The sequence below is a fragment of the Leptodactylus fuscus genome, chromosome 2, assembly GCF_031893055.1.
Source record: "Leptodactylus fuscus isolate aLepFus1 chromosome 2, aLepFus1.hap2, whole genome shotgun sequence".
NCBI classification, from domain to species: Eukaryota; Metazoa; Chordata; class Amphibia; order Anura; family Leptodactylidae; genus Leptodactylus; species Leptodactylus fuscus.
Window position 1 is genome coordinate 99,347,633 of NC_134266.1, and position 18,228 is coordinate 99,365,860.

General features: G+C 39.1%; 1 protein-coding gene across 1 annotated transcript; it reads right to left on the reverse strand.

Moving 5' to 3' along the window:
• Positions 1-9,009: 9,009 nt before the first annotated feature.
• Positions 9,010-17,503, reverse strand: LOC142194898 (gastricsin-like). Its single transcript, XM_075264331.1, has 9 exons — positions 17,441-17,503; positions 16,483-16,639; positions 16,283-16,400; positions 15,233-15,351; positions 14,188-14,387; positions 13,817-13,924; positions 9,610-9,757; positions 9,406-9,504; positions 9,010-9,317 (listed from the first exon to the last, which is right to left on the reverse strand). The coding sequence occupies exons 1-9, from the start codon at positions 17,494-17,496 to the stop codon at positions 9,165-9,167; spliced, it is 1,158 nt and encodes a 385-aa protein (XP_075120432.1). The 5' UTR covers positions 17,497-17,503; the 3' UTR covers positions 9,010-9,164.
• Between the last annotated feature and the right edge of the window lie 725 nt (positions 17,504-18,228).

Below are 18,228 nucleotides of genomic sequence, written 5' to 3' on the forward strand. Positions count from 1 at the left end.
GGATGGGATTCTGGCAAATTCTATTCACACATTGTAGAAAAAATCTGCAGTGTATCTTTGTCAGTTACAGCATGTGATACAGAATGTCGGTGTTTTCTGTATGAGTTTAATAGAAGCAGAAAGTCCACAGAGAAAACTTTGTGGACTTTCTGTAAGAATCGTTGTGGGGAAAAAAACGGTGTGTTTTTTTCTGCAGCTGCAGCTAGCTACGTAGGGCTTTAGCCTAAAATGGTCTTATCCATTTATGAGATAACTGCAGCATGATCCATAAATTCCTGATAGGTACAAGTTACACCTATGGGGAAAATGAGAGTCCAATGATAGTCATTCACTAATTCAAATAGAGGGCTGCAGCGAAAAAGCACTGATGTATCACGATTTTTCCCGCAGCGCTTTTCACAGAAAATCCAAAGAGGTTTCCTCTGCTGACTTTCTTCTTACATTATACCAGTTTTGGAAATCACAGTATTTCCATTTCGTGTATTTTTCCTGAAACGTATGGCTGGGATTTGCTAAAAATCATCCAGTTTGCAGTGACTGTAAAACGCCACGGTGTTTATGCTACATTGGGTCTCGGAATTAGAGAGGACTTTACATATTATATACCATTAAAAAGCTAGTGTGCTGAATCATGAGATATAACTCCTTGGGGATACAACTCAAAATCACCTTAAGGACCAGGTCTCATTTTTCAAATCTGACATATGTCAATTTATGTGGCAATAACTTTGAGATGCTTTAAGTTATCAAAGTGATTCTGAGATTGTTTTTTCATCACACATTGTACTTTGTGTCAGTGGCAAATTTTGTTCGATATGTTTTATCTTTGATTATGTAAAAAATTAAATTTGGTGAAAAATGTAGTTTTCAAACTTTGAAATTGCACACCTTTCATATAGAAAGCCAGACTATCCCAATTACTTCATAAATATAATTTACTATATCTCTGCTTTATGTTGCAATCAAATATTAATCACTCTTTTATTTTTTTTCTGCTATTATAAGGCTTAGAATTCAATCACTAATTTTTCAAATTTTCAAGAATATTTTTTTAAAGGGGACCAATTTAGTTCTAAAGGAATCTTAAAAGGCCACTCTAATAGAAACCCCCATAAATCATCTCATTCTGAAAACTGCACTCCTGAAAGAATACCAAACAGCACTTAGGAAGTTTCTTAACCCTTTCAGAATTTCACAGCAATTAAAACGAAATGGAGGTCAAATTTACACTTTTCAATTTCTGTCACTTATATATTCATTTACGAGGCCTAGCATTTACATTTACATTGTTTCAATTTTTGGACTCCACGCTGTGTAGTGATTAAAAAAAATCCCCCGGATACTTAGCCCCCCTGGTGTCCGCTTACCTGCACAGATCTGCTGCCACTCTCCGTTCTTCTCGGTCCGGTCCTCTCTCATTGACATGCCTTCAGAGCGCCGTGCGTGCCCCCACCTCCTTAGGCTAGTGTTAGAGATGATGGGAGTAGGCGGAGCTTGTTGTGGCTTAGGAGAGTATGGGCAGGGAGACGTGAGTGCATCACTCACGTCTCCCCTCCCAGTACCCGCCCACACTCTCCTAAGCCACAAGCCCTGCCTTCACCCATCATCTCTAACACTAGTCTAGGGAGGCGGGGGCACACAAGGCGCTCTGAAGGCATGTGAAGGAGAAAGAAGAGGAGCAAGAAGAACGGGGAGCGGCAGCACTTCTGTGCAGGTAGGTTGAGCGATCGGGATTGGAATTCCATTTCCGATCTTTTTTAGGCGGAATCGGAACCCAATAAAAACAATGTGTATAAATAGCACTAATAAAAAGCATAAGTTGTCCCGCAAAAAATAAGCCCCCAACCAACACTGTCAACCGAAAAATAAAAATGTTACACCTCTTAGAAGATGGCAATGCAAAAAACATTGATTTATGTCCCCAAATGTGTTTTTGTTCTGCAGAACTAGTAACACATAAAAATATAATATAAATGAGGTATTGCCGTAATCGTACCAACCCGCAGAATAAAGTTCACATGTTACTTATACTGCATGCTGCATGGCGAAAAATTTAAAAAGTAAAACACAATACCAGAATTGATTTTGTTTTTTTAATCCAGAAAAAAAGAGTTAATAAAATGTATTCAATAAGTTGTAGACACCCAGAAATGGTGTCATTACAAAATGCATCTCATCCTGCAAACAACAAGCCCTTATATGGCCACGTCACCAGAAAAAAAACCTGCTACATTTTAGAGGTATTTATCTATTTATTTATACATTTATATGCTCTTTACTACTAATTTGTTGGAACATCTGGACACTATTAAAAATGGTTTATGTTTGACATTCACTATATACTGCACAAATGCTAAGTCAGATAAGGACCTTAGGACTTTTTTACAACTGTTGATATGCTTATATACAGTGTTTTTACACAGTTTTTAAATATACAGTGTTTAGAGATACAGACCCTTAATTATTCATATGTATACCTTGAATGACGTTTTTCAGCATTACTGGAGTAGTATTATAGCTTTGGGGTAATCCCATGCCTATGCTATTGTTTATTTGTCAGATATGCCATCTGCGGATGTATTGCAATATACTTTGGTCAACTACTTATATATTATATTTTATTTATTTTTATGTTTGTTTAATTATTGGCATTTGTATGTTTTATTTAAGAAATCTATACACTTGAGAAAGGGCTTCCTAGCCAGAAATGCGTTGTGTATTTGTTTATAACAAAGAAGTATTCATCTACTACTTCGGGCGAGCGATGTTTGTCTTTGGCCGAATCCTGTGAGGAGGCTGGTCCATTATATCTTCCTTACAAAATGGGGTCACTTCTTGGGGAATTCCAGTTTACTGGCACCTCCAGGACTTTGCAAAAATGACATGGCACCCAGAAAGTCCCTCTAAATCTGTACCCCAAAAGCTAAAAAGCACAGTGCTCCTTCCCTTCTGAGTCGTGCTGTGTGCCCAAGCAGCAGTTTATATATAATATATATAATTTTTTGCCCCTCGGGATCGCCCACTTAATAGTTTTAGAAGTGCAGGTCTCTGACAACACAAAGTGAGTGCAACGTATTGGTCACCAAAATGGCACATTTCTTTAAAAATTTCAATTTTCAATTTTTGGGAAGCATTTTTAGTCTCAAAATTATAATACCCCTTGATATATTCCTTGACGGGTGTAGTTTCTAAAATGGCATCACTTTTGAGGGATTTTCCATTGTATTGATACTTTAGGGGCTCAGCGAATGTGACATGGCACCAGAAAACTATTCCAGCAACATCTGCCCTCCAAAAGCCAAATAGTGCTCTTTCCATTCTGAGCCCCACCATGTACCCACACAGCAGATTACGACCACATATGGGGTATTGCTATGTTCAGGAGAAATTGTTTAACAAACTGTGGGGGGCTTTTACTCCTTTAACCCCTTGTGAAAATGAAAACTTCAGGGATAAAGTGATATTTTAGTCATTTTTCATTTACACATTCCAATGTTAGTAAAATCTGTGAAACGGCTGTAGGGTCAAAATGCTCATTATACCCCTTGATGAATTCTGTGAGGGGTGTAATTTCTAAAATGGGGTCACTTTTGGGGGTTTCCATTGTTTTGGTACTCTAAGGGCTCTGCAAATGAGACATGGCGCATTAAGGGCCCCTTCACACGGTGTTTACGCGCCACTCATTCAGACATGTATACACGAGCGCTTCAAAACACATCCCATTCACTTCAATGGAAGCGCGCATAAAGCTGGCTTTACACGTGCTTCCATTGAAGTGAATGGGATGTGTTTTGAAGCGCTCGTGTATACGTGTCTGAATGAGTGGGGCGTAAACTCTATGTGAAGGGGCCCTAAAACAATTCCAGTAAAATCTGCTTTGCATACCCCCAGTGTCGCTCCTTCCCTTTTGTGCATTGCCGACTGTCCAAAAATCAGTTTACACCCACATGTGGGGTATTTCTGTGCATGGGAGAAATTGCGTGATAAACTGCCAGATGCATTTTCTCCTTTAACCCTTTGTGAATGTGTTAATTTTAGGTCTAAATGAATGTATTAGTGAAAAAAAGTTAAATGTCTAAACTCACCTCCATATTATTTTTATTCTTATGAAATGCTTAAAGGGTTAACAAACATCCCAAATGCTGTTTTGAATTATTTGAGGGGTGCCGTTTTGAAAATGGGGTGATCTATGGGAGTTTCTATTATACAGGCCTTTACAATTCCTTTCAAAACTGAAGTGGTCCCTAAAACATTAGTTTGGGGAATTTTCCTTTAAATCTGGAAAATCGCTGTTAGGCCTCGTTCACACGGTGTAACGTCCCGCGAGATTTGGCACGTGTACGCCGTGTGACCCTTTGCGTGCCGTACACGCTCCCATTCATTTCAATGGGAGCGGGGATCGTATGCGCCGCGCTAGTTTGCGGCCGTGCATTTATTCACGGCCGCAAACTAGCGCGGCGCATTGATCCCCGCTCCCATTGAACTCAATGGGAGTGTGTACGGCACGCAAAGGGTCACGCGGCGTACACGTGCCAAATCTCGCGGGACGTAACTCCGTGTGAACGAGGCCTAACACTTGTAAGCCTTGTAATGTCCAAAATAAATTAAAAGACAATCAAAAGATGATTCCAATATATGTCCATCACTTCCAGGAGACTCTGTATCCAAAGACATCTCTAACAATACAGAGGGTTGAGGCACAGGAATTTCTTCGCTGTGTGGCACTGGATGAATGGCAGATGGAAGGTTTCGGTACAAAATATTCTTTTTGTTCTTGAAATTGTAACCACTAACCTCAGTGCAGCAGAAATAGCAATCATTAAGGTGATCTCTCTGTTCCCTCCAAATCCTTTCGACCACCTTCTCAAATCTTCAACACAAATATAGCCCACTTTGTGAGGTGCTCAAGTCTTGACTTGATCTCCTAGTCTCATGCCAGAGTAGGCAAAATATACTCTCTTAACAAACTCAGACACAGGCTGCTGGGGGGTTTTTTAACAGTAAATTCACCACATATAAAGCAAAAGGAATTTGGAGATATAACACAACCACGAACGGCATGGGATGCCATTTTAAAGAAAATACTGAATGAAAATATAATATAAAGTAGGAACACAGACCTTATGCAGTAATGCGTGGCTTTATATGGCCAGGATAAAATAGCGTTTAACCAATCGACTTACAATGATTGGTAAATGAATTAGATGTGTAATTACATTGGGAGATAATGATACGTAAAATAGAGCTTAGCTCTGATTGGCTTAAATAATGAAAAGGGGGCGGGGTTTTTGTCTAAATCTGAAACGTGATAGACAAATTTGGACGTTATTTTCAGTTTCAGCGCACAAAAATACTTGGAAATAACCTATTATTCAAGAAAAAGTTTTGTGGTCGTTGGCCTGTGTAATGGATGAGGAGGGAGCAGACTGCTCTACTTTATACGTCCCCATCCTTAGGGAGGAAACTCAAATGTGCTGCAGCCATAATGGGGCTGAAAACTGATAGGAATCCATGTAGCTAGGATTATACATCCAGAGGAAGGGCTGCCCAACAAGGCTGCAGATATTTCAACTTTTCTTGAAAATTCAAGTAGCCTTTAAACATGCAGGTTTTGAAAGGACCTGGGCGGCGATTCAATACTGGAATTTGTATCTTCTCCTTTGTTTCTGATATATTAGTTACCATATATCAAAAGTCTTGGGAAGTAGTTAAACTTGGATGCTTAATTATTGTACCTAGCTCATCTTTGTTATGTATCTCCCAATTTGGGACATGGCAAGAAAAAACCCTTTGGGTACAAAGGAATATTATACAGATGTCTCACCTGTTTCAAAATTACAGACTTAAAGGGAATGTGTTGCAAACAAGGGTTTTTTTAAACAAGTTTTATGTTAAACATATTTTAAAAGAATTTTTGGTGAGGTTTTTAAAAATGTTCCAATTTATATGAAAAAAAAAATCCTAAAAGTCCTGCAGTTCTGACTTGGTCCACTAGGCAATATAGTATTCTGAGTCTTCTTGTTTTCTGTAGGATATTTTTCTTACAGCCGCCTCTTCACTTAGCAGTACACCGATGACCACTGCTAATCACTGAAGATAAGACATATAATCCGCCAGTTAAAATAGAGGATTTTACAGTTTTTCTAATCCCCTCTCTGCACAATGACCTCGGTCCAGATCACAAAGCAGGCCTAGAAAACTCTCCCATACGTGTGAATTGGGTCTGCTTCACACCATGGTACCTATGGTCCTTCTAAAGGAGACAGGAATAACATTTTTTTTTTTGTTAATTATTACATGTAGGCACTAATAGTGTATACATCTTTTTGGATTGCTGAGATTTTGAACAATAAGGAGAGGATAGGGTACAACTATATATCTCTACAAGTTTTTTTTTTAAATTAATTGTTCTTATGGTGACACCCCAAGTCTCATACTAAATAGGCAGAGAATGTGGGGAATGCCATGACACCATCGGTCTTATATGTAGATGAGAGGGTTTATAAAGTGTTGTAAATTACAATTCTAGGTTTTCTCAATTTGTTTAATAATTTTCTCCTACAGCTCTCCATGATTTGATCATCATCATCGCACTCTTTCTTTGGTTTAATATAGTTCAGTTTTATTTTGTATCACATTTATTTTGCCATTTTGTTTCTCCTGGCACTTTATTATGTAGGCCAACATACCTTTAGTACTTATTTGGTTTAATATAGCCAACATAGATCCTGGCGTTGCCACAAATTCCATACCTTTTTGTCTCAGTTCTTTCTGCTTCCAAACTTTATTTCCAGATGAAGTTGAAGGGTGGAATATCTCTTACACTACTAAAGGTCTATTAATAAGTGGATCAGATATGTGGGAAACCTTTCCTTAACTTGTTCTTGCAGATACTTTTCATAGCCAGATTGAAAGTGTAAAAAAAAATTGAATATCACACAAAATGTTTAAGCTGAAAAGGTGAATAGGGCAATGTGCACAGGACCCTACTCACTGAAAAGTTATACTGTGTTCTTGGAGGATATTGCAAATTTTATGAAAAATGGAATTTCTTGATTTTTTCCTTGGATCCTAGAGGTTAACAACGTGCAGCTAAAAATATTTGAGTGCAATTACCCCTTGTTGGGTAGAACTCAATATTTTAACCTATAGTTTTTATGTGGATTATGGCTTAATAAAGAAATAAAGGGGAAATAGCTCATAGTGGTGCCATCAACCCATGTTACAATTATGGCACATGTTCACTTTTATATGAACAATTGTTCTTTTCCATTGTTGTTTCATCTGTCTTTGTGATGAAATCTATTAGGTAGCCTTATGCCGAATATTAGGTGTTTTGTGCAAACTCAAAGTTGTAGATATCAGATTTGAAAATCTAGTCATGTTGTCAAACTTTTGTGCAAATGTATGGCATTTAATAACTGGATCTAAAACTATCTAAACTATCTAACTAAAAAAACTATCTAAAAAACATCTTTATTATGATGGAGGCTTTTCCATGTTTAGACTCACACCATCTGATACCATCAATTTGTGGCCATGATTGTCTGGTGCGTATGTAAACTCCTAATACTGAGAATTTTTCTAAGTCATTTTCTTGACCTGATTTCCTCTTATCTTCATACTTGATCTTGGTTTCCTTGTTTGTGGTGAACCATAGCGTGGTTGCCTTTACAGTACAGGCACCCTTGATCATTGCTATAGACATCAGTAATAATCATAATGAAGTAATCATTACAATCATTTCTGACTTTACATACAATGACTTTACTGTAGTTAAAAGGATGTTGCACAGGATATAGCTTAAATGCCTGATAGAGACAGGTCCAGTAGATGTATGGTCTTACGGCCACAGTGAGAGGAGAGGTAATAAGGAGGCTCAACTATTGTCAGAAGTCCCACATCAGTGTATGGAAAGAACAAATAAGATTTTAAGTGCCCTCAGCTTAGAAAACACTTGTTTTATTCAGTTTCCATTAAAACGTATAGCACAAATGAAGGACTGAAACGAGTCAATAGAGATGAGCAAACACTAAAATGTCCGAGGTTCAAAATCTGATTCGAACAGCCGCACACTGTTCAACTGTTCGAATGGATTTCAAACCCCATTATAGTCTATGGGGGGAAATGCTCGTTTCAGGGGTAGGCAAAATTCGATAACATTATACTTACCAAGTCCACGAGTGACGGTCAGGCTGGCTTCTCCTTGAAGTCTTCTCCCGGCGCAGCGTCCCCGCGTCTTCTTCCGGCTGGAATTCACTCTGCCTAGGCATCGGGGCCTAGGCAGAGCCGACTGCGCATGCGCGGTCAGCTCTGCCCGGCCCGACGCCTGAGCAGAGCTGACTGCGCATGCGAGGGCATGCCCACGCATGCGCAGTCGGCTCTGCCTAGGCCGGATGCCTAGGTAGAGTGAATTCCAGCCGGAAGACGCCACGGGGACGCTGCACAGAGAAGACTTCTAAAGGTAAGAGAAGAACCAGCGTTGATTGGCAGAATTTATAGCATTCTGCCAATCAACACTGGTTCTGCATCGAACCTTAAACTTCGAACAGCTAGTAGTGTTCGATCGAGTACGAGTATTTCGAATACCATAATATTTCGAACACCTACTCGATCGAACACTATTCGCTCATCTCTACTAGTCAACCAAGTATGATGCTGAATGCCCATGTTTGTGATATGGATTTTAATCACAATTGAGTAAAACAAAATGAAACTGGACTGCTGGTTGGACTTTGTGTTTATTCATATCTAGTGAATGGAGAAAACCCATGTATGAATGGCCATCAATCCTCTCACTGTGAGATGGGGATAAGATGATCACTCATTCTCAAGCTAGGTGCAAGTCCTAAAAGTGGATTTTCTATAATTGTCCCAGATACGAATACCCCTTGAACTATTTGATTTAGTAAATGTGGATTTTTATATAGTTACAGCACTTTTCGATAGTTGAAACTGATGAGATTAAATGTTAGAACACAATATAAAAGTATAATTGGTGATGTCAAAACTTGTTTTATTCTCCATATGACCATTACATGCTTGTGGTTCTCCCTTCTGGTAATACCCATTACAACCACAATAGATCCTTATATAAATGTAAATACATTTTGCTTAAGCTTTGTCCTTTACAGTCCCTTGAGGCTTAGAAAATTGGAACATGTTTACGCCATGGCAGCAAATCCAACCTGGTTATTGCCAAAGTCATAAATGGAATAGTACTGCCGAAGAAACACATCTCCTAGAATCCAAAGAGGCTGACCATTCCTAGAAGGCAGGTATGTGGACTCAAAGCCGACTACACAGTATCCGTTAATCTGAAATGTACAAGGAGAGGTGATACTTTCACATTTACAGTTACATGTTCTATAAACTCATTACATGTTAAAGGACATTCTGTGATACCTGTAGGATGTATCCTGAAGGAGGAATTGAGAACTGGACTCCACTGATAGTAAAGCTGATAGGTGGCAGGCTCTGTACGTTGTTACAGTTCACATAGTACTATATAGAAAAATGTAGGCAGTATTAAAAAGTAATCATTTCAGTTTTTGGATAAAGTTTAAAAAGCTGTAACGCTAATAAAAAGAAATATGGATATATTATTACATCTCCATCTTGTCCTTCCTGTGCACCAATGTATTGTAATAGAGTGCCAAGGTATTGTTGTGGGATGGTAAGAAGTGGAGTTCCTGTATCCACAATGCCCTGGCAACCCTGGCTGCACCAACCACTTGCCTGACCATTAACAGAAAACCTTGAAAAGAAAAGAGGACAATTTTATAATCACTCCACAAAAATATGATGAAATTCATGTTCGCTGAATAGGTTCACTATGAACCTGAATATAATGTAACAAGCAGTCTACAAACATGAATATTTTGTAAAACTTAATGTTACATTTTAATGCAGCTAATGCCTCAAACAAAACAGTTATAAGGAAAATGACCAATGCACACTACTAGAGATGAGTGAATAGTGAAATATTCAATATTTGTTATTCGTTTCGAGTAGCCCCTCAAAATTCAACTATTCAACCGAATATCGAATCCAATTATATTCTATGGGGAAAAATGCTCGTTTCAGGGGAAACCCAAATTCGACTAAGGAGAGTCACCAAGTCCACAATGACACCCCAGGAAATGATGCCAACACCTCTGGAATGTGACTGGGACAGCAGGGGAAGCATGTCTGGGGGCATCTAACATGCCCAAGTCCCAGTATTACCCTACTATCACAGCCTATCAACCAGACACTTTCCACACTCAGTAGAACCTCTATGAAAGTGGAAAAATACTTGGAAATCCTCTTTCCTCTACAATAGTATGGACAGAAACACAAATTTTAAGCTAAAAAAATTAGCATGCACCCCTTTAAATCATGTTGCCCATGAGAACCACAGTTAGGCATAGGCAACCCTAACCCAACAGCCCCCCACCCTTAACTGTCACTGTTTATGTGTGTGTGTGATGTGGTGAGACCTCCAAAAATTACTTTTCTGGCCCAAAACGTGAGCCCTTCCAAATTAAGTTAGAGGCCCTTAAGCTGAGCCATACAAAAATTTACTTTTCAGGTCCTTGGGGTGAGCCCTCCCAAACTTAGCTTCAGGCCCTTGGGGTGAGTTGAGCCTTGTACCAGCAGAGTATTAGGCCCTTGAAGTCAGTTTAGTCTTGCACCAACAGAGTATTAGGCCCTTAAAGTGAGTTGAGCCTTGTACCAGCAGAGTTTTAGGCGCTTGAAGTGAGTTGAGCCTTGGTGGAGCGGACATATAGGGCTTGTATCATCAAAAAAGTGAGTTGAGCCTTGCACCAGCAGAGTTTTAGGCACTTTGGGTGAGTTGAGCCTTTAACCAGAAGTGTTTTTGGCCCTTGGGGTGAGTTAAGCCTTTAACCAGCAGTGTTTTTGGCCCTTAGGGTGAGTTGAGCCTTGTATCAGCAATGTTTTTGGCCCTTGGGGTGAATTGAGCCTTGTACTAGCAATATTTCCGGCCCATGGGGTGAGTTGAGCCTTTAACCAGCAGTGTTTTTGACCCTTGGGGTGAGTTGAGCCTTTATCCAGCAGTGTTCTTGGCCCTTGGGGTGAGTAGAGCCTTTAACCAGTAGTGTTTTTGGCCCTTTGGGTGAATTGAGCCTTTAACCAGCAGAGTTTTAGTTTTTGGCCCTTGTGGTGAGCCCTAAAAAATTATTTGTAAGGCCCTTGGGGTGAGCCCTAAAACATTATTTGTAAGGCTCTTGGGGTGAGCCCTGAAATATTATTTGTAAGGCCCTTGGGGTGAGCCTTAATGGGGTTATTTTAATTAGTTTTTAACGGTGATGGTGGTGGTGTTGGAGGAGGAGGAGGACGAGGAACTTGTGAGCTGGCACAGAAACATGGAACTGTGTCTCATCATTAGTACTGTTGACGGGACATGCTGGTTGCGGGTCCACAGCCACTACATCGCCAGGAGAGACAGACCGTTGCAAATGTCGCTGGAAGCAATATCTGTTATCCACTGTAACATCGGTTCCTGGTGCTCAGGCCTCGTCAGCGGGGTACCCCGCACCCTGCTTGACTTTGTGGCACTGCTGGCTGCCCCTCTCCAGTAGCTAATTGAATCCGCAGTAGCTCGATCCTAGATCCCCAGCTGGATTTCCACGTCCCTGTGCTCGTCCCCGTCCCTTTGTGCTAATGACGAGGGGCACTGCTGGCTGCCCCTCTCCAGTAGCAATTGGATCCACAGTAGCTCAACTGTGGCTTGGATCCCCAGCTGGATTTCAACATCCCCGTCCTCGTCCCTGTGCCTTTGTGCTAATGACGAGGGGCACTGCTAGCTGCCCCTCTCCAGTAGCCATTGGATCCGCAGTAGTTCAACTGTGGCTTGGATCCCCAGCTGGATTTCCATGTCCCTGTCCTCGTCCCCATCCCTTTGTGCTACTCTGATGCATTTTCAGATGTGTACAGGTGATGACAGTATGAAGCTTTCTTCTCACCCCTATGGGACAGGTATATAGTGTATACCACTTGTAATCAATTTGAGCCCTAAAAAAGGGCTTATGTGAAGTTTTGGCAGGTTGAGTGTATATTCGGTTCAGTATATACACTCTTCCTGCAGTGTAGCTCTGAAAAGAGCTTTTTGTTTTCAGTTTTCCTGCCTAGCAGAAGCTAATCGCTATTTGACCCTCACTACGATGTCTCTCCCTATCTCACCAAACCACATCTGACACGAACATGGCTGCCACTATTCTTATAAATCCAAGGTCACCTGAGTTAGCCAGCCAATGACTTTTTCCTATTTTTTTACGATGCCTACGCTTTTCTGTTTCCTGTCCCACATTCCCTGCACAGTTATTGGTGTAAAAAAAGCTCCAGGGAAGGTGGGAGGGGATACAAATTTTTACTGCGTTTACCGCGTGGTATTCGATCGAAATCGAATATGTCAAATACTGTAATATTCGATCGAATACCTACTCGATCGAATACCTACTCGATCGAATACCTACTCGATCGAACGGTATTCGCTCATCTCTACACACTACATATAAATATGACATATCTAAAGACATTGGACTAGATTTATTAATAGAGATGAGCGAACACTAAAATGTTCAGGGTTCGAAATCCGATTCGAACAGCCGCACACTGTTCGAACGGGTTTCGAACCCCATTATAGTCTATGGGGGGAAATGCTTGTTTAAGGGGTACGCAACATTCGATCAAATTCTACTTACCAAGTCCATGAGTGAGGGTCGGGCTGGATTCTTCTCCCTGCGCAGCGTCCCCACGTCCTCTTCCGGCCTTGAATTCACTCAGCTAGGCATCGGGCCTGGACAGAGCCGACTGCGCATGCCCGCACTACAAGCAGACATGCGCAGTCGGCTCTGCCCAGGCCCGATGCCTGGCAGAGTGAATTCAGAGCCGGAAGAGGACGCGGGAGCTGTGCAAGGAGAAGACTTCTGAAGGTAAGAGAAGAACCAGCGTTGATTGGCAATGTATAGCATTCTGCCAATCAACGCTGGTTCTGCATCGAATCTTAACTTCGAACAGCTAGTAGTACTCGATCGAGTACAAGTATTTCGAATACCGTAGTATTCGATCGAATACCTACTCGATCGAGTACTACTCGCTCATCTCTATTTATTAACAAACATTGAAACCTTAGACAGGCAGTCTGAAAATACACCAGATTTATCACAGTGACTAATGCTGGAGGATAAATCTGATGTATTTTTAGACTGCACGTTCATATATTGGGTCAGAGTTATATGATAAATTTGTGTATCCACACCCACAAGTTGCAAACTTTTGCCCAAAATAGATTTGTAACAATGCTCCAGGGAGGCACCCTGATTGTGCCAAAGTTGTACATTTACCACAGTGTCTAGTTATAACCACAATAGAAAATCTTGGCCATTATTAGCCATCTTTCCCAAGCTGCTCTGACCTGTTGACAGCAGTTCAAGTAGTAGTAGTTTGGAGAAAACCTAAAGAGGACCTTTCATGTCTTTATAGATGTGCGTTGTTATATACCACTAGAAAGTACAGAACTGTCAGCTTCCCCGGTATACGCCCCGATTTTGGAGATATCATATCATAGGGACAGGCCTTACAGTCTATCATCATGGCTGGGCTATGAGGAACACCTCCCAACACTACAAGTTTCAGCCTTTCACAGGCTATAAATACTGTATACATAACATATAATAATTCATTTATATTTAGTTATGGTGATGAAATCATGATTATACCCATTCTTAAAATGAATAATATAAACCCATACATTACTATATAGTATTCTTTTTACAGTGATTTCTAACGGCACATTTCTTGTAATACTCACGCATCAATAGCAATCTGCCAGTAGATCTGTTGAGTCACTGGAGCCCAAACAATCTGTCCGGAATACAGACTGCTGTCCACACCCCCAAGTATCACTTCTCCGGATTGTCTAGTAATATAGAGCACACGTTACATTCTGCATTTTCTTGCTTTGTATTACATTTTGCCAAAAATGGGAGAATTTAATTTATATGTTTTATATGTTTTATATATTATTTTTTGTTAACCTCGCCCCCATTTATGGTAAATTACAGCTGCATTTAATTATACAAACACATTTTGGAAGGGGCGTCCTATCAACAATTAGTCCTTATTCAAATATTTGTCTTTTTTTTTTTGTGATCTTGACAAATTGAACTGACTGGTTCTCACTCAGTTAGGTAAAAGCTAAACACTGGTTGTGGAATAAGGTTTTGCTGTATTAGCCCCTGTACGGCGGTTGTAGCTCCTCCAGCAGACATGGATTGATAGGCCATTCCAAAAATCCCATCAAATTTGGCATAATAAAAGAAACTGCTTGGCTCTGTGATGCTCAGACCAAATTCCTGGTTTTGAATAGATAGACCTTGTACCTGCAAGATACAATAGTTCATTACTGAGTCACATTTTGGGTGTCCTTGGATAAATACTATACCATGTAAAATCCAATAAATGTCCATATTGAGCAAATCTACTGGGTCAATACTTTTCTATTTCTAGGAAATCCAAATAAGAATAGGAAACTTCATCTGTGAACCCGGTACAGTGGCTCAGATTTACTAATCGTAATAATAATAATAATAATACTGTAATAATAATAATAATAATGCTAGTTAATAATTTTTAGAGCATCTAGTCTACATGTAGTCTATATTTATACCACCTTTTATTTGGCTTTGAGACAGGATTTTTCTACACTATTGTGGCGCATCAAGGTGCATTTAAGCCCTGTTATCTTTTTTCTATTTTTATAATTCCATTTAAGAATTTATTTAAAGTATTTCACTATTTTGAAATATATAATACAGCTTCAAAACATGAATTAACCCCTTGTTGCAGGCTTTGGCCTTAACACTAGAAGTCCCAGAGAGGGGTCATTTAACATTTCTACCATTGCTTCAAATGGGAGCTCAAAATGTCTGGGACTTCTAGTGTTAAAGGGGTTATCCAGGATATTTTAGTACTGTGCAGGAGACCGGGAAAGATGAAAACATACTTCAGTGAATGTTGTAGCCTCGATGTTTGTTTCGGTCTACGATTTTGTTTGTACTCAGAATTCTGTTCTTTTCATAGTTACTGAACTGAGTATTGTTCCATTCACTAGTCACTTTTTAATCCAGATGGGAAGTAAATATAATAGTATTTGGCAATTTAACTCCTCAGAATGTCATCATAACAATACATGTGATACAAAAAATGTTCATTTATAGATACTTACAGTGACTGTGTCATAACCCAACACTCCAGTCATGCTGCCGCTACCATAGGACATTGCAAACTGTTGGTTATTGGTAGTATATGTGGATGATTGTTGTGGATTGAAGAGCGGGTGATTGGCTAATGATTAAGAAAATACATTTAGTGTAATAATCAGAAATCATTGCCACAAAATACTAGACAATCTACAATGACTACATATAGTCCACACTACAATGACTACATATAGTCCACACTACAATGACTACATATAGTCCACACTACAATGACTACATATAGTCCACACTACAATGACTACATATAGTCCACACTACAATGGCTACATATAGTACACCCTACAATGACTACATATAGTCCACCTTACAATGACTACCTATAGTCTACCTTACAGTGACTACATATAGTCCACCCTACAATGACTACATATAGTCTACCCTACAATGGCTACATATAGTCCACCCTACAATGACTACATATAGTCCACCTTACAATGACTACATATAGTCCACCTTACAATGACTACATATAGTCCACCTTACAATGACTACATATAGTCCACCTTACAAAGACTACATATAGTCCACCCTACAATGATTACATATAGTCCACCCTACAATGATTACATATAGTCCACCCTACAATGACTACATATAGTCCACACTACAATGACTACATATAGTCCACCCTACAATAACTACATATAGTCCACCCTACAATGACTACATATAGTCCACACTACAATGACTACATATAGTCCACCCTACAATAACTACATATAGTCCACCCTACAATAACTACATATAGTCCACCCTATTTTTTGCATATTGTAATATTGTAAGTATCAATGGATATGTGATTACCATCTTTTATTTTTTTAGCTTGTATTAGTTTACCAAGTAAAAAGGTTCAGTTCAATTTTTCAACCAATATTTCACCGTTCAATCCTTATTACTTTACTTTAAATTAGAACATTTAGATTTTTGGAGAGGCCATATTGCTAATCCAATCCCATTATTACAGTACTTTCCTGGAAATATTAAAGACTACCTACTACAGGCTGGACTTTGGCAGTATGAAGAAGCGACCCACAGATTGGAAGAACCAGTATCAAAGGCAACTAGGAAGTTCTGAGGTGGTGTCCCAATGCTGATCTCTCCAAAGTAGTAGTTCTGCAACAAAGTAGCAATTCCATATATTCAAGCAGTGCTGATGGTGAGATTAGTCAAGGCACTTGTTCTAAGTCATACATACATTCAAGTACATAGGCTCATAGACCACTCCATAGATGTTTGGATTATTTAGATTGTACTTTATAGCTGGTTCTTTTACATGGGTCTTCACAAAATCCTTCAGGATTCCTTTGTCTCTCATAGTTTCCCTTATAGATTTCAGTCTCTTCAAAGGGACCCTTAAATAGACAATAGACAAGTCTTTAATGTTCTATTTAGGAATATATAGATTAGGAAATAGAATTTAAGAATTGAAGAATTAAGTTAAAGGTCATGTGACGGATACCGGTGGTGACCTTCAGAACCCAGGCCTCACATTGCAGAAAGCAGCTACAAAACACAACGGAAAAAAATGCAGCAAAAATGCATTGTGATTTTTTACAGCGTTTTTCATTGCTTTTTTTGCTGTGGTTTTCTTTGCAGTTTTTCTTCCCCTATTAAATCTATAGGGAAAACCCGTGCATTTACACAGGTAAAATTGACATACTGTGTTTTTCAAACACACATGCCTTTTTGAAAATACGTCTTTTCCGCAGCACTTTATTTTTTTCTGCAATTTGTGAATGGGATTAGCCCGAATCTCATTCACTTTGCTGGTACTGTAAAATGCAGGGATTTTTTTGCAACAGGAAAATTGAGTGTGAACAGAACTCAAGTTTGTAAATGCATTGTATTACTACGAGTTATATCCAGTAATATAGGCCAAAACTGTTTTTACAAACATATATATTCCTTAGCTAAACCACTATAATATAAAGGGAGGGAGCTTCTACTAAATCCGATTACTATTAAATCCCTGTTCAGACATTCAGCTAGAAAGGAATAGATTCCTCTGGTTCAATATAAGATAAGTAATGCATTTGTAAAATTATTCAACCTCCAAAAGTTCAGTGATTTCATAACATTTTTGTATATTTTGGGATATTTTAAAGGTGTAAAATATTCCTCAACTTTTAATACCTTTTCATTAATAAACTCACCTTACTAGCCCCTCGGAGAAATGGAGGAAAATGCATAAAAGGATTAAGCACTTCATGTTGATGTTGCCACAACACTATGTAGGGAAGAAAATTCATCCTTATATATAGACAAGACAATCCTGTGGCAATAAGTTCTACCTTACCGCCTTCTTTGTTATCAGTTGTTTTTATATTCTTATACCAGACCAAAATTTGTACTGTAAAGTCATAGTGATAAGAACTACTGAGCAACTAGGAAAACCAAACAAAGCTGTTGTTGTTCCATATTCCAAAATAGTTTCTAAGCTTTTTTTTTTTTTTGCACTTTTTTTAATAAAACAAAGTGTTAAAAGGGCATTCTCACATTTTATAGTACAAAGTCATATGCAATAAGAGGCACAGTATGTTACCCAGTACTTTGACATAAAATATACATATCAGAGCTTCTCTTCACTCTGGGAAATATACATATAATAGAGGGAATGCCATCATCAACGTTTCTAGTACTGATTGTAATACATATAAGTAATGTACATGTAATGTACCGTACGTGTGCGTCATTGCTTGTAAAGGGATTATTATATGAAGAAATGCATTTTAAAGCAGATAAAACGCTCTCCCTGCATCACACTAGTTATGATAGATGGTTCCACAGCTGTAATGGGGACATGCAAATAGAGTTGTATCGCCAGACATAGGAACATTTCCCTTCAAATATGAATACTTTGCTAATGAAACCATAACTGTTATTAATGTTTATACTTCTAATATTGGCCAAGTGACATGGTTACTGTATGTCCTATTAATAT

Coding starts and splice junctions, on each gene's coding strand:
- LOC142194898 (XM_075264331.1), bottom strand. CDS start 17,496: ATGAAGTGCTTAATCCTTTTATGCATTTTCCTCCATTTCTCCGAGGGG. Junction 16,401..16,482: donor ATGAGCCTATGTACTTGAAT/GTATGTATGACT, acceptor ACTTTGTTGCAG/AACTACTACTTTGGAGAGAT. Junction 9,505..9,609: donor AGGAAGGACAAGATGGAGAT/GTAATAATATAT, acceptor TTTTCTATATAG/TACTATGTGAACTGTAACAA.